The 13,884-nt window shown below is 40.7% G+C and overlaps 1 protein-coding gene across 1 annotated transcript in view; it reads right to left on the reverse strand.

The window, feature by feature from the left end:
- Positions 1-9,993: 9,993 nt before the first annotated feature.
- Positions 9,994-13,884, reverse strand: part of MAP3K20 (mitogen-activated protein kinase kinase kinase 20) — a 116,965-nt gene continuing 113,074 nt past the window's right edge. The window contains exons 20-21 of the mRNA XM_087709009.1: positions 10,664-12,096; positions 9,994-10,457 (exon numbers count right to left, since the gene is read on the reverse strand). Coding sequence (XP_087565135.1) covers positions 11,405-12,096 — 692 coding nt within the window. The 3' untranslated portion in view covers positions 9,994-10,457; positions 10,664-11,404. The remainder of the gene's footprint in view (positions 10,458-10,663; positions 12,097-13,884) is intronic.

The following is a 13,884-nucleotide window of genomic DNA, read 5'->3' on the forward strand; positions in this document are numbered from 1 at the left end:
TTGCTTTTTTCTTTACGCCGCCGGATCACCCGAGACGCGGCTTTCGAACAGTCGCGGAAGTGACGGGTAGCGAAAGTAGCAAAGATTGTGAGATCTGGACGGGTTTTTGTTTTCTTTTCAAGTTTTAGCAATAGGCGTCTATCGTTCTTTCAGGACCTACATCTGTGGCGCGAAATAGTAATGAGGTATTTGCATAGAAGGAAAGGGAGGGGGACCCTAGGAAAGAGTGGGGGGCACATCACGTCCTGACTTGCCTTGGAAGGAAGTAGTTAGTGTACTTAAGATACCTTGCTTTTGCAGCTAGTGAAAACAAGTTACAGTTCGCCCCAAACACACATGCCAGGTATCCTTTGCACCATTACAAAACAGGAAAGGAGTTCTTGGGACTATTATATGGGAATGTCTACTTTTAATAAAGTAACTTTCTTTATTCTCTTCCAGAAAGAGCTCATTACATTTCAATTAAATGCATCGTTATGAAATGAGTAAATGCTTGTGATTTTCCCCCCATTAAAATGAATAGGGGATAAATATAATGTAGTTTTCTAAAGAAAAACAATTAAGAGTGCCACAAAAACCTTTATGACAGATTTTTGTATGTGCCACCTTCAGTAATGTCAGACCAGATACTGTACTTCTCAGTTTAGAGCACCATAAAGGATATGCTTTCAGCAATGTTTTTGTACTGAGATATTTCCAGAGTGATAAAATGTAGTTCAAAATTGCTGCCTACCAGATTGTTGTATGTGTTCCGTGTTCCCTATAATGTTTCCTAGGACCAAACTCCACGCGTGTGGCGCCCAGATAATTGGTAACATGAACCAAGAATAATCTGGAAAGTAGACTATTTACAGAGGCCAAAACACAGTATAAGGGGTGTGTAAACTGTAGGTTATTATTCCTTGTGAGCATGCAGCAGACTGGTGTAAAAGAATCTCAATTTTAAATAAGCCCTTAATTACATACTTACCTGCACCATTGGCTTCTCACAGTGCACACAAAAGCAAACAATCTGTTCTCTGGAGACTAGACCACACTTGAGTCTCTTAAATCAGCTTTAGTTCACCAGTGCTTTTTAACCAGCAGAGAAAGGGATTCCCCCATTTGCGCACACATACAAGCAATGATACCTTTAGATTTTCCAGACAATTTCTCTTCCAGGAATCCTATCAAAATTGTTTGCAAAAGAATACAAGCAAGTACAAATAATTGCTGTAATTGACAATGAAATCCGCTCTTATCAAAATGGAATTAAAATACATTGTGATTAGGTCCTACAGGCAGAGCCATAAAAAGGAAGATTTTGGGGCAAGACCAGCTATGAACTGCATACATACAGCATCCTTTCTACTCAGCTGGTACCCAGGGGGACTTCACCGACACTTGGGCCTATGCAAAAGAGCTGTCTGTATATTCTACTCTTTTTCTCCTGATGCTGATAACAATTTTAATCTGGGCTAGCCATGCAATGACATGGTTATTAAGCAAAAGTAGCCATGACAAATAACATCTGATTTTTGTAATTATTTGGCCTTGTAGATTTTGTCCAAGATGATTTATCCACACCCTTTTTGGTTTTCCAACAGGGCACCCATTGCTGTTGTAATTTGTAAATTCACTTCTGTTTTTCAGTCTAGAAAAATCAAGAGTCAAAATACTTTATATCCTTTGCTTGTATCCATTTGCTAACCCAATTTGTCTAGCAGGACTTCCAGATTCTGTAACAGCTTTGTTCCCTATGCCATCCATCTGGTAAACTCGCAATATTTGTTTCTCCCACCATGTACATGTATACATCCGGACTAGACTGTTGTTTCTCTGTGTCATATAATATAAGTGGGTATATGCATTATTTATTTATTTATTTATCTTGTCATGTTTATGTAGTGTATATTGGAGGTAGAGACCCTTTGAGAGCTGTCTGCAATAAAATTTCATTTAAATGTATGCCGATTAGTGTGCATTCAAAGTAACAATAAAGTTATTCTAAGTCTTCTAAGTCTAAGTTTTATCAATAAAACATATCAAGGTGTTATCTTTTTTCCGCCTGTGTAGGAATGCATTTTTTAAAAAAACTGCACTCAAACAAAACAAAAGCCCACAATTATATAGATGGACAGTGAAGGTATTATTTGAGTGGAAAGGTTAACAGATTTCCTCTCTATCTGATAGAGCTCAAAGAAGTTCATCTTTAAGCAATTTCAATGCTACTAGATCACTCAGTGAAGAGAATCTGCTATTTGAAAATAGCAGCCGTCATAAAACGGTTTCAAGGGAAAAATGAATGCTTAATTTATTAACTGTATATCCATACATGACCGTCAAAGATGGTGCTATATAAGTATAATACATAGTGAGAAATAGCAGTAGAGAAACAGGCTGTGGAATGGATCATGGACTGCACCATCAGGCTGAGCACTACTGGGCTGCAGCAATCTGCAAAAATGATCACTGAACAGCAGCAAAAAAAGATACACAAACTACTTTGCTACCATCCAACGTTTGTTTAAATTTTTACAGTCCAGACACCATGGCTAAATGATATCTCATTTAGGGAGTTTTTTTCTGGCATTTAGATATCAATGGGATTTTAAAGGGCAATTCTAGTTATAGCAATAGCAATAGCAGTTAGACTTATATACCGCTTCATATGGCTTTCAGCCTTCTCTAAGCGGTTTACAGAGTCAGCATATTGCCCCCACAGTCTGGGTCTTCATTTCACCCACCTCGGAAGGATGGAAGGCTGAGTCAGCCTTGAGCTGGTGAGATTTGAACCGCTGAACTGCAGATAGCAGTCAGCTGAAGTGGCTTGCAGTACTGCACTCTAACCACTGCGCCACCTCGGCTCGGTTATCCTTATAGCATATTGATCCCAATATTTTAGCAGCAATAGAATAATTACTTCTCCCTATTTCTTAAATGTATTGCTGAAATGAAGAAAACTTCGGATAAGTAGTAGTGATTTAGATGAGAAATAACTCTGACTTTCCTTCAGTTATTGTAGTTCTCGAATTCTAAGCATATTGGGTTGACCATGACTGTAATATGCCAGAAAGGCATATCATGCAAAAACGTTAGCATAGTATGCCAAATGTTTTAGCTAAAGTTCATCAGCTTTATTGACATTGGCATAAACCTTTAAATAAATACAGACATAATATGAATTTCACAATTGCCCTACAAAAGAAGGTTAATGATTTTCTTATGCAACCCACTGAACTATAAATATGTGTCGTGATTCAGGCATTTTAGTGGAGTTAAGGGTAAAACGGAAGTAATCCCCCCCCACTTCATTCTGTTTTCATACACCCTTGATTTTTTTTTAAAAAATAAAATCCCACACAATCCAATTATGTGGCTGACTTTGGGCAGCACAACCATGGGTGGCTGAGTGTTTCAAATACTGTCTCCTGCCCTAAATTCATGGCTAGATTTATACAGCTTTCAAAGCTAGACAAGTCACATTATGGCTTAGTGATAGAGAATGAATCGGCCAGGGACAGTAAGTAAAGATGAACATAGATTCCCACTTCTTGGCTATTATCCCACTTGTTAATATCTGGCCAAAGTAATAACCTTCCATTAAATGGAGGATGTAGAAGGTAGAATATTGATAAACCAAGAGCATATACTAGCACAGTGCTAGTGAAGACCACTGGGTTCCAGTAATGTTGCTGGGACTGGCCCAGGCTCTTTTCTTGCACTTGGGTGGTATTTGGGGGGCATCTGGTTAAGCTAGAAGTGATAATGCCTGTTGTAAGCCAGAAACGTATTTCCCAAGCTGCTAATGTGCTGCCATTTTGGCTCCACCTCCAGGGTTGACTAATGAACAGAGCAGTGGTGGGTTTCAAAAATTTTTAGAATCTCTTCTGTAGGTATGGCCTGCTTTGTGGGAGTGGCTTGCCGGCCATGTGACTGGGTGGAAGTGGCTTGCTGGCCATGTGACTGGGTGGGCGTGGCCAATTTGTAACGTGGTGAAACTCACTTAACAACGCTCTTGCTTAGCAACCAAAATGTTGGCTCAGGAACTCTGGCATTTAAAGCACACAAGTCTTAAAGCTGTCAAGTTACAAGACCCTTGCACCCCTAACTCTTTAGAAAAAAATCCCCAGGGTGTTCAAACTTGACAGCTTTAAGACTTGTGGACTTCAACTCCCAGAATTCCTCCTCTCGCTCTTCATCTTGATGATGTACGGACGGGTGGGGGGAGAGAGCTGGAACCGGTTCTAAACGGCATGGTAGATTTGTGGAGCCTCTTCTGTAGAAGAAGTTAGAACAGGCAGGAACCCACCCCTGGAACAGAGAAATCAAAGCTTACAGCAACTAAACAAATAACAAAGACATGTTAGGAAGTCTTGGTGCAGAAAGCATTCAATTTGTGTTATTAAAGGTCATTCCTATTTAGAATTTTATGAAGCTTTAATTTCTGGTTTAATTTTAAAAAAGATAGTTGTTGCCTTGATTATACATTCAGGGAGCTGAAAGATTTATCCAGAGCATTTTTACAAGTTGCAACATGATACAACTTAATTTCCAATTTTTTGAATTCAGTTTTTAGACAGTGACATTTGATTAGTTTCTCCAAAACTCAGTGGCTTATCTTCAATTGCAAGTTTAAAAATATTAACAGAGAAATGCTGTACGCAAAGATGTTCATTCCTAACAATGATACACAAGTATGATGACATCACAATGTATGCTTCACCTTCTTTAATTGCATCTCAAAGCCTCAAGCCCATACACTAGTAAGTAAGTTTGCATTGTAACCATGTGACATGCTCCTCCCAAATCCCAACCTCTATGAAAATATCTGCAATGGTGCACTGGAAAGAGAAATGGCAAGCTTTGTGTAAAAGGGATTTTTGGAAAAGAAAATCAAAATAAAGTAATAAATATTATAATTCAGGCCCTTTCCCGCCAATTTGGCAAATATTCCATCTCTCAGGCTGGGGGGTCAAACATTATACCCCTCAGACAGGGTCCGCAACTTGGGAGTCCTCCTGGACCCACAGCTGACTTTCGAACACCATTTGTCAGCTGTGACCAGGGGGGCATTTGCCCAGGTTCGCCTGGTGCACCAGTTGCGCCCCTACCTGAACCGGGAGGCTCTCACAACAGTCACTCGTGCCCTTGTGACCTCTAGGCTGGAGTACTGCAATGTGCTCTACATGGGGCTGCCCTTGGAGTATTCGGTGACTTCAGCTAGTCCAGAATGCAGCTGCGCGAGTGATTGTGGGTGCACCTCGCTTCGCCCACATAACACCTATCCTCCGCGAGCTGCGCTGGCTACCTGTCGATCTCCGGATATGCTTCAAGGTGCTACTTGCCACCTATAAAGCCCTTCATGGTAGTGGATCTGGGTACTTGAGAGACCACCTACTGCCGATCACCTCCACACGACCCATTAGATCTCATCGTTTAGGCCTCCTCCGAGTTCCATCCGCTGGCCAATGCCGACTGGCCACCACGCGGAGGAGAGCCTTCTCGGTGGTAGCCCCGACCAAATGGAACGATCTCCCCGTGGAGCTTCGTACCCTCACCACCCTCCAGACCTTCCGCACAGCCCTTAGAATCTGGCTATCCCGTCAGGCCTGGGGCTAAAGATTGTAACCCGCCCGAATGGTATGAATGTTGTGTTTTAATCATGTACTGTCTTATATGTAAAAGTCTGTCTTCCCCCCTCCCTTTGGATTGTGAGCCGCCCTGAGTCCCCCCAGGGAAAAGGGCGGGATACAAATAAACACAAATACAAATACAAAATACAAATTTCTGGGGGAGGGACGGAGAGTGGATGGTTTTGTGTGAGTGGCAGGCAAGAGTTCTCTCGCACGCATACAGCTCCATTTCTGTGAATGGTGGGCACACTCTCCCACTGCTTGTGCAATTGGAGGATATGGGCGCTCATGCACTGGCCGTGCAAGTGGGGATACATGTGTACATTTGCCCACCGCTTTGGGTGGCCTGGTTCTCAACAGTTCACCGCTCGGTAGTGGGCTGCCGCCTAGAGGTTGGGGATCCCTGGCCTGAAAGAAATGATTGTGTAGCTCTGTAGTTATCATACCACCAACTATAGTTAATTACCACTTGATTAGTTTATTTCTTTGGGCCACTCTGTCCTTCCCTACCTCATGTTCCCTGGAAAACTCAGCTTATTTTCTCCAGCTTAATTGTGGCATGGGCACAGTTCAAGTCATCAAAGCTTTGCCATTTCTCACTTCCCAGCCTCTGGGCTCAAATGAATTATCATAATCAAGAAAATAAATCTTACAAACAGATTGGAAATTGCACCCGTTTCTATCCCCCTCTCGATTTGTAGACATGATCAGGGTCAACCCCAGTTTCTCTCTTTGTCCAATCCTATCAGACCAGTGGTGAAATTCAAATTATTTTACTACCAGTTCTGTGGGCATGGCTTGGTGGGTGTGGCAGGGGGAGGATATTGCAAAATCTCCATTCCCACCCCACTCTGGGACCAGCCAAAGGTGGTATTTGCCGGTCCTCCGAACTACTCAAAATTTCCGGTACCAGTTCTCCAGAACCTGCTGATTTCATTCCTGTATCATACCCAAATTGATTTTCCTTGCTCTGTATAAGGAAATCCCCCTTCAACCCCATGTGAACCAAAGCATAGAAGTCTCCCCACCAGCTCACACTCCAGGTTGAGGCAGCCCTCCTAAAAAACTGTAGTTCCTTAACTATTGCAGTAAAAAGCTTTAAAATCCTAACCTTCCATCTTGCACCAGCTGATGGCCTCAAGATTCCTTTTCCTTTACAATGGATTTTTCCCAGCTCTGTTGACGCTCCTAAAAGGGCTGTTCAGCCTAACATCAGAACTCACCCCAGCTACAAGGACCTGACTAGCTTTCCCAAACTGGGCAGCCAGGCAGATCCCTAGGATTTCCTATCTTGTAAGCCTCAACTTCTACAAAAATCTTTGTTCTTCCATTGGGCCCCTCTTTCTCATGAAGTAGACACCCAAGAATCATTGTAAGAGATATGATTCTCCTCCTCTTCATCATCAGTGTTGTGTTTTTTCTTCAGCCCGAATCCACAATACCATTACTCTTTTTCTCCCTCTCAGGCGTAACTGCAAATTACAACTATGGTTGTAACTATTGGAAGAAGTGCCTGGCTATTAAATTACAGAATTCAGTGGCAAGTTATATGAATTAGGTCTTAAATACCCAACTAGTTTTTCTCTCATATTCACTCTCTAAGTATGAGGGGTGTTTTCTAACAGGGCCCACCACGTAACTTTATTTTATTTCCATAACATCACTTGTCAGTGTCTCGTAACAAATTGATTTGAATTATTTGTTTCTTAGATTTTTTTAGAGATCATCGAAACAAAAAAAGAAAACAATATACTTGCAAAGAAAATTAAGTCAGGTTTCAAAAAAGATCATTCTGGTAAAATGCTCGTATTATTTACCTCCCTCTCATAATGATAAAACTAAGTACACATTTACTTATCTAAAAAAATAATTACTTCAAAGGCCATATTACATGGAAGTTCTTTTATTTAAATCCCTGTATCTTCTTAAATCTAAATTCAGTATTCCTTAGGAGTGAATTTGTAGAACACATAGAGATGAGGAGACGTAATTTCATTCTCTGCAGTCTCTGTGGGGTTAGAAGGAATAATTCTTCCAAGAAGAGCAACCTGTACAGGTCATTGTTTTGAGTGATTTCTCACAGGAGGAAATGGAAGAACAAAGTCTTTCTGAGCAACTTCACCTCATTAAATCAGCACAGCAAGTTGCCAGATAATGGTCATTGGTTGGAGGTTTTGATCTCTTCCCCAAGCAGGCTACCTGATCACCAAATATGGTCAAGTACATTGGAGGAAGTTGCTGGAGAGGAAAATTCAGCAACCATTCTCTTGCAGGGAAGAAGAATGTGGATTTATTGACATAATAGTCTGCATATAAATTAGCTTGACCGAGCTATAAGGCATTAATTCCCAAGCAGTAAGAGGCTGCTATTTTAGGCTATAACAGTAAAATAAAAGAACAAAAATAATGAAATAGGGAGGGTTTTCTTAAAATACAAAAATGCAAACAATGCTCTCACACTAAACCATCAAAGAAGGTGGATTACAGGAATCAGGAATTCTAATATTTTTGCTGTAGATGAAATGAAACCACAACCATTTATGTTTGGTATGAAATCAAACTTGCTTGAACTTTGGTTATACAATGTTGCAATGCTCAAGGTAACAGCCAGCCTGGGGGCAGTGCTGATCATTTTGGCAATGCAGCGATGGAGGGATTTCACATTTCTGCTAAGCTAGACATGTTCTTTCTGCCCCTTTATCCATATTTAGATTCCTGAGTGAAAGCAGCCAAGTAACGCATGCCTGTTCACTAATTAAGATGCTGCAAACATCCGCCCACTTAACCCACCACAGCATACATTAGTTTCACTGTTCATCTTTCTTTTAGCATATATTGCAGCCTAGATGTTGGGTAGATGAGAAGGCTGCAAATGAGGGTTGCCAAAATCTTACCTTATTCTCATCCCTTGACACAAATACACCTACTGGAGCTTTGAGAGGGATATATATATCTTTGTGATGGCCAACTGCTTGAGCCAAGCACCACCATATTGCTGGACTTGAAGTAGTGAGTGTAGTAAAGCTGAAGAACAGGAATGTGAGCTTAATCCCACAGGGAGTGTAATGTATTCTTTGTGGCCTGGAGGCCTGGAATTAGTTTGGACATTTTGATAATCAACCTTAGCAAGTTTATAAATTCTGATGGTAGTTGCCCCAACACATAAGCACAACATCTCTCAGCTATATTTCAATTATTTATAATTGTTTCTCTCTCTCTTTTTTCTTTCAACCCTTAATCTGCTTTTTCGTGAGTTCAGAGCTTCATGAATTTAAAGAGAATAAACAGAACTTGCAAGGGCTAAGATGAGCAGAGTAGAAATGTGATAAATAATAAGTGGGGTTAGTGTAGCCATCCTGACTCTCCTTGTTCTCTCTACAGCTCTCAATACTATTAGTCATGCTATCCTTCAGGGGACATGGTCTTGTAGGTTCTACTCCCTTCCTCTAGAATAAATTCCAGTGAGTATTAATGGGTTGGGGAGATGTCAAGTCCATGACCCTTTTTGCAGGGTTCTTCAGGGCTTGACTTTCTCCCCACATTTCTTTAACATTTACCTAAAGATTCTAGATGAGGTCATTCAGACATATGGGGTGAAGTAACGTCAGAAGGCTAGTAATACCTATTTGTATATCTTTGGTCTTAGGCTGCCCAAGTAATGCTGTGAAGATTCTGTCTTGGTAAGTGGAGGCTTTGGACAACCAGATGGGGAAGAACAGATTTCAAATCTATCCATTCTGTTTTTAGGGCCTGCTGGACCCGGTGATTTTTCCTTCTTTAGTCCTGGATGGAGTTGCACTACTGTCAAAATCAGTGCACAGTTTTGGGGTCTCCCTGATCTCACAGCTCCTGTTTAAGGAACAAGTGGCAGCCATAACCAGGAGAGCTTTTATATAGTGTTGATTAAATTGTCCCCAACCCGACTAGCCTTTCATAAAACCCTTAAAATATAGTTTTTCTCTCAAGTGTGGGGGTTGGGAGGGGGTTGAGCCTGTCAGCTGAATCTCTTTGTTATTGACTGCTTTGCACTTGATGGACATTCTTCTTTTGCTTCGTGTAATTTATTTATCCTTATTGTATTGACATTTTTATCGTGTTAGCTGCCTAGCGTTGCCTATGTGAGAGGGAACGGCCATATACATCTAGTAAATAAATAAATACATCCATAAAACTCACCTCCAATAATTTGCTGAACAAATAGGAAGCACCTGCACTACCCCTAGGAAACCCCTCTTCTTCCTAGAAATAGGAGAGACCTGAGCCAATCAAAGAAATAGCTCCTTGAATGGAGAAAAGACCTCTAGTTTTACAGCTGGATGAAATGGTTTACTTTGCTATCTTTAAAAATCTGTAACCACATGAAAAAGTGGACAAGGTATGTTAAATAAGATACATTTATTCCTTATTTCCTCAGCTAAGTATCAAATTACTGTAAACAACACTTTTTAAAACCTTTTCCTTTCCTTATAATTCAAAAAGTTAAGTTAGGAGTTAGGTTTCATTTATCTAAATAGAATCTAATGTAATGTCTTTTTTTTTTGAAAATTGTAATTGGAGAAATTAATTAATTTTATACCACCTAATTCTTTATTTCAAGTAAAACCTCCTGGAATTTGCTTTCTTGCAGGTATGCCCAACAAATATTCAATTTCATTGGAAGTGCAAAATACTGCATACATATAAGTATTATGTTTCTTTTTATTACCTAAAGACAACACACAGACTATTGTTAAATACCATGAATAAGAGTTTTACCTTAGGTTAATAAATAGTTGTACCAAAAATAATTTGGCCTTTTTTCTTATATTATTTTGCTTCTTTGTAGAAGCTGTTACACTTTTCCTTAAACCAGTGTTTTTCAACCACTGTGCCGCGGCACACTAGTGTGCCGTGACATAGTGTAAAGTGTGCCGTGGGAGAATTACTTTATATATAGTCAATATAGGCACAGAGTTAAATTTTTTTAACATTTTCTAATGGTGGTGTGCCTCGTGATTTTTTTCATGAAAAAAGTGTGCCTTTCCACAAAAAAGGTTGAAAAACACTGCCTTAAACCATAGGAATAATTCCAATGGCAGTAGATTGGGGCTTATTGATAAATGGAGGATTGATATAGTACCTTGAAGGTGCTGCTACAAAATCAAGCCAAGGAGAAAATAATTCATTAGACAACCTCAAGCACTCAAAATATGGAAAGGATAACTTTTGCAGTCATTTCTTTTTCCGTTCATAGGTTTAAGCACTTTTTTTTTGTCCCTGTATCAATACTGGATCAGAGTATCGGAAATAACAAAGAACGGTGAACTAGAATATCATGCTAATGGAAATACTAGACTTAAGTAAAATGTACCTGATTAAAAGTAGACACACTAAAAAAAACACAGAACCTTTTGCACCTGATTAACTCTACCATTTTGGTGGAGTCTCAGACGCCAGAGGTGTAGGCAGGGTCCTTAGTCCTTCTTGGTCCCTAAGATAACTTATTCCAGGCACAAGAATGCTATCCAGCTGTTGTCAGATGCTTTGGCAGTGTTGTTTCATAGGAAAGGAAGAATTGACATCTTGTGCTTTGATTCCAGGAGAAGACTACATCAGGCTTATAATGTGCTAAAAAAGCCTCCAACAGAACCCAAGGCTGCGCTAATGTCCTTCTTCCCAGGGGATTTCTACGGCAGGCTCCCCATTCTCACATTCGTTTGTCAGTTATTTCAAGAACAATTTCAAACCTTCTCCGTGGAAAGTCAGTGCTCTGTGCAATAAAAAATAAAAACCTATTTCTGAAAAAAGCATCAACGGGATTTTCTTTGAAGTATTTCAGGGCCTTTCGGTTTCTCTTTGTTTGGTTTGCCAACAGTGTGTCGGTTAGATTTCTTTGAATAATTGACTTTCACCCACCCGCCTTCGCTGACTTTGCTTTCTTCCTCTTCTTCTGTTTCAGTTTTCACGGGCATCCCTGGTATTGATTTATGCTGCTGTGGGTAATGAGGGTGTTTTCTCTCATGCGTCCTTGGCAGATGTTGATATTGATTGAAGGTTGACTGGGAAGATCTAGAATATTTCCCAGCATTTCTCAGTGTCCCTTGAGCAGTTGGGTTTCTTACAAAACGCTTTCCAGCTGCCACCCCTCCGGGAGAGACGCTGCTATGATAGTTATTTCTGTTTCTGGTTTTGGAGCCACTGCCCCTTTCCGGTGGACTATCCGAAGTTGACGTTGCACTGGAGCTGCTGCTTCCCTTGGAATTCAGATGTAAAGATGATAAATAGGTTGTTGGCGATGAGCTCCTTGACTGAATGAGCGGGGTAATATGATAGGTAGTGGGCACTGAAGTCCGCCTCACAGCAGCAGCATAAGTGTCTTGATTGTGAAGGTAGGGTAAGAAATGGGTTAAGTTGTTGGGACTGTGGGGACGGGAATGTTGGAGAGAAGGGCTGCTGGTCACACGGTGCATTTTCAGTGCGTTCATCCACTGGCAGTCAATACCTGGAACGGAACAAAAGTCACCATCAGCTTTAATCCCAAGTAGCCACAAGAGGTCAAATAAGATCCTGATATTACCCCTTTGATAGCTGTAGCTACTGAAATCATTAATTTGCTCCGGGAGCCACAGTGGGTTGACTCTTCCATGCAATCTCCAGTGGAGTATAGTAATTCAAGGCACCAAGGCTAGAAATTGAGAGAATGGTGAGTTTCAGTCGTGACCCGTCAAAAGCGCGTTCCACAAAAGCGCGGTCGACGAAATCGCGTATGTGACGTCATCACAACGCGATGAAAAAGATCGAAAAATTGAAATAAAAATTAAATTACAGCAAGCCGATTCACATAAAGGTAAGGGTTAGGTTAAGGGTTAGGGTTAGGGTTAGGTTAAGGGTTAGGGTTAGGGTTAGAGCGTTAGCGTTACGTTTAGCGTTACGTTAAGGGTTAGCGTTAGGTTTTTCCTTATGTTAAGGGTTAGGTTTAGGGTTAGGTTTAGGGTTAGGTTAAGGGTTAGGTTTAGGGTTAGGTTTAGGGTTAGGTTTGGGGGGGTTAGGGGAAGGTTTTAGCTTTATTTTTACATTTTTCGATCTTTTTCGATCTTTTTCGTCGCGCTGTGATGACGTCACATACGCGCTTTCGTCGACCGCGATTTTGACATCCGCGGTTTTGTGGTAGAACCAGTTTCAGTCCCACTTTAGGCATGAAGCCAGCTGGATGACTTTGAGCCAGACACTCTCCCCTTGAACTAAGAAGAAAGCAGAGGCAAACCACTTTCAAAAATCTTGCCAAGTACATTTGCAGGCATTTGTCCAGGCAATTGCCGAGAGTCAAGACTGATTGGAAGACACACACAGACAAACACACACACAAACACTATGAACTTCCTATCTGAAAGTGCATCTTCAGGTGTAATGTTTCTACAGTTGAACTCTGTTCTTCAGACACTGTTATGATGATTTTAATTGCAGAGATTTGCAATGTAACTTTAACCACCTCACTGATTAGACACAGTTTCCGTTAACTACACATACTCCCAACACAACCCCCACCCCACCCCCAAGCAAACAGCACATCACAGATCTTTAGAGCTGACATCTTTCATCAGTATCTTTTGGTTCAAAACTGATGATATAGGTGCAATTCAGAAGTACTCCAAGTGGGACACAAGTCATTACAACTTTAATTACATCTTTAAAACTTACTGAAAATAATAAGACATAATTAACAGAATGTCTCTCTCTCTGTATACATGAGAATTCTTAAGGTGTTATTCAACAACACATCTATGATTTCTGGGCCTCCGTTGGGCATGAAAGGTGTCTGGGTAACCTTTGGGCCAGACCCTCTCTCTCAACCCATCTCACAGGGTTGCTGTTGTGGGGGAAATAGGACGAGGAAGGAATATTAGGTACGTCTCCTTGAGTTGCAAAAAATGAAAGTGACAAATAAACATAATGAATATTAAATGCCCTCTGCAAAAGCTTTTGTTTCTCTCCTGATGAACTGCACACCCTTTGAATGAGTTATCACTCGTAACTCATTCAAAAGGGGGGGGGCTTAAGATAAGCAGGTTAAAAAAGCACTGCATTAGACTCCGAACATTTGTGTACTAGAAATATATTAGCTGTGTTGGTTATTCTTACTTCAAACAGTAAGAAGGACAGCAGGTTGGGAAATGTGGGTTTCAGGCGCAAAACAAAATGCAACTTCAGGAAATGATTAAAAATATACTATAACCCAATTTAAGATCATGACTAAAGTAAGGATGGTTACAGACAAAAGAGAGATGGGGTT

This window comes from Thamnophis sirtalis, unplaced genomic scaffold, assembly GCF_051295495.1.
Source record: "Thamnophis sirtalis isolate CommonGarterSnake01/CBP01778 unplaced genomic scaffold, rThaSir2_p1.2 scaffold_1, whole genome shotgun sequence".
In the NCBI taxonomy this organism is placed as follows: Eukaryota; Metazoa; Chordata; class Lepidosauria; order Squamata; family Natricidae; genus Thamnophis; species Thamnophis sirtalis.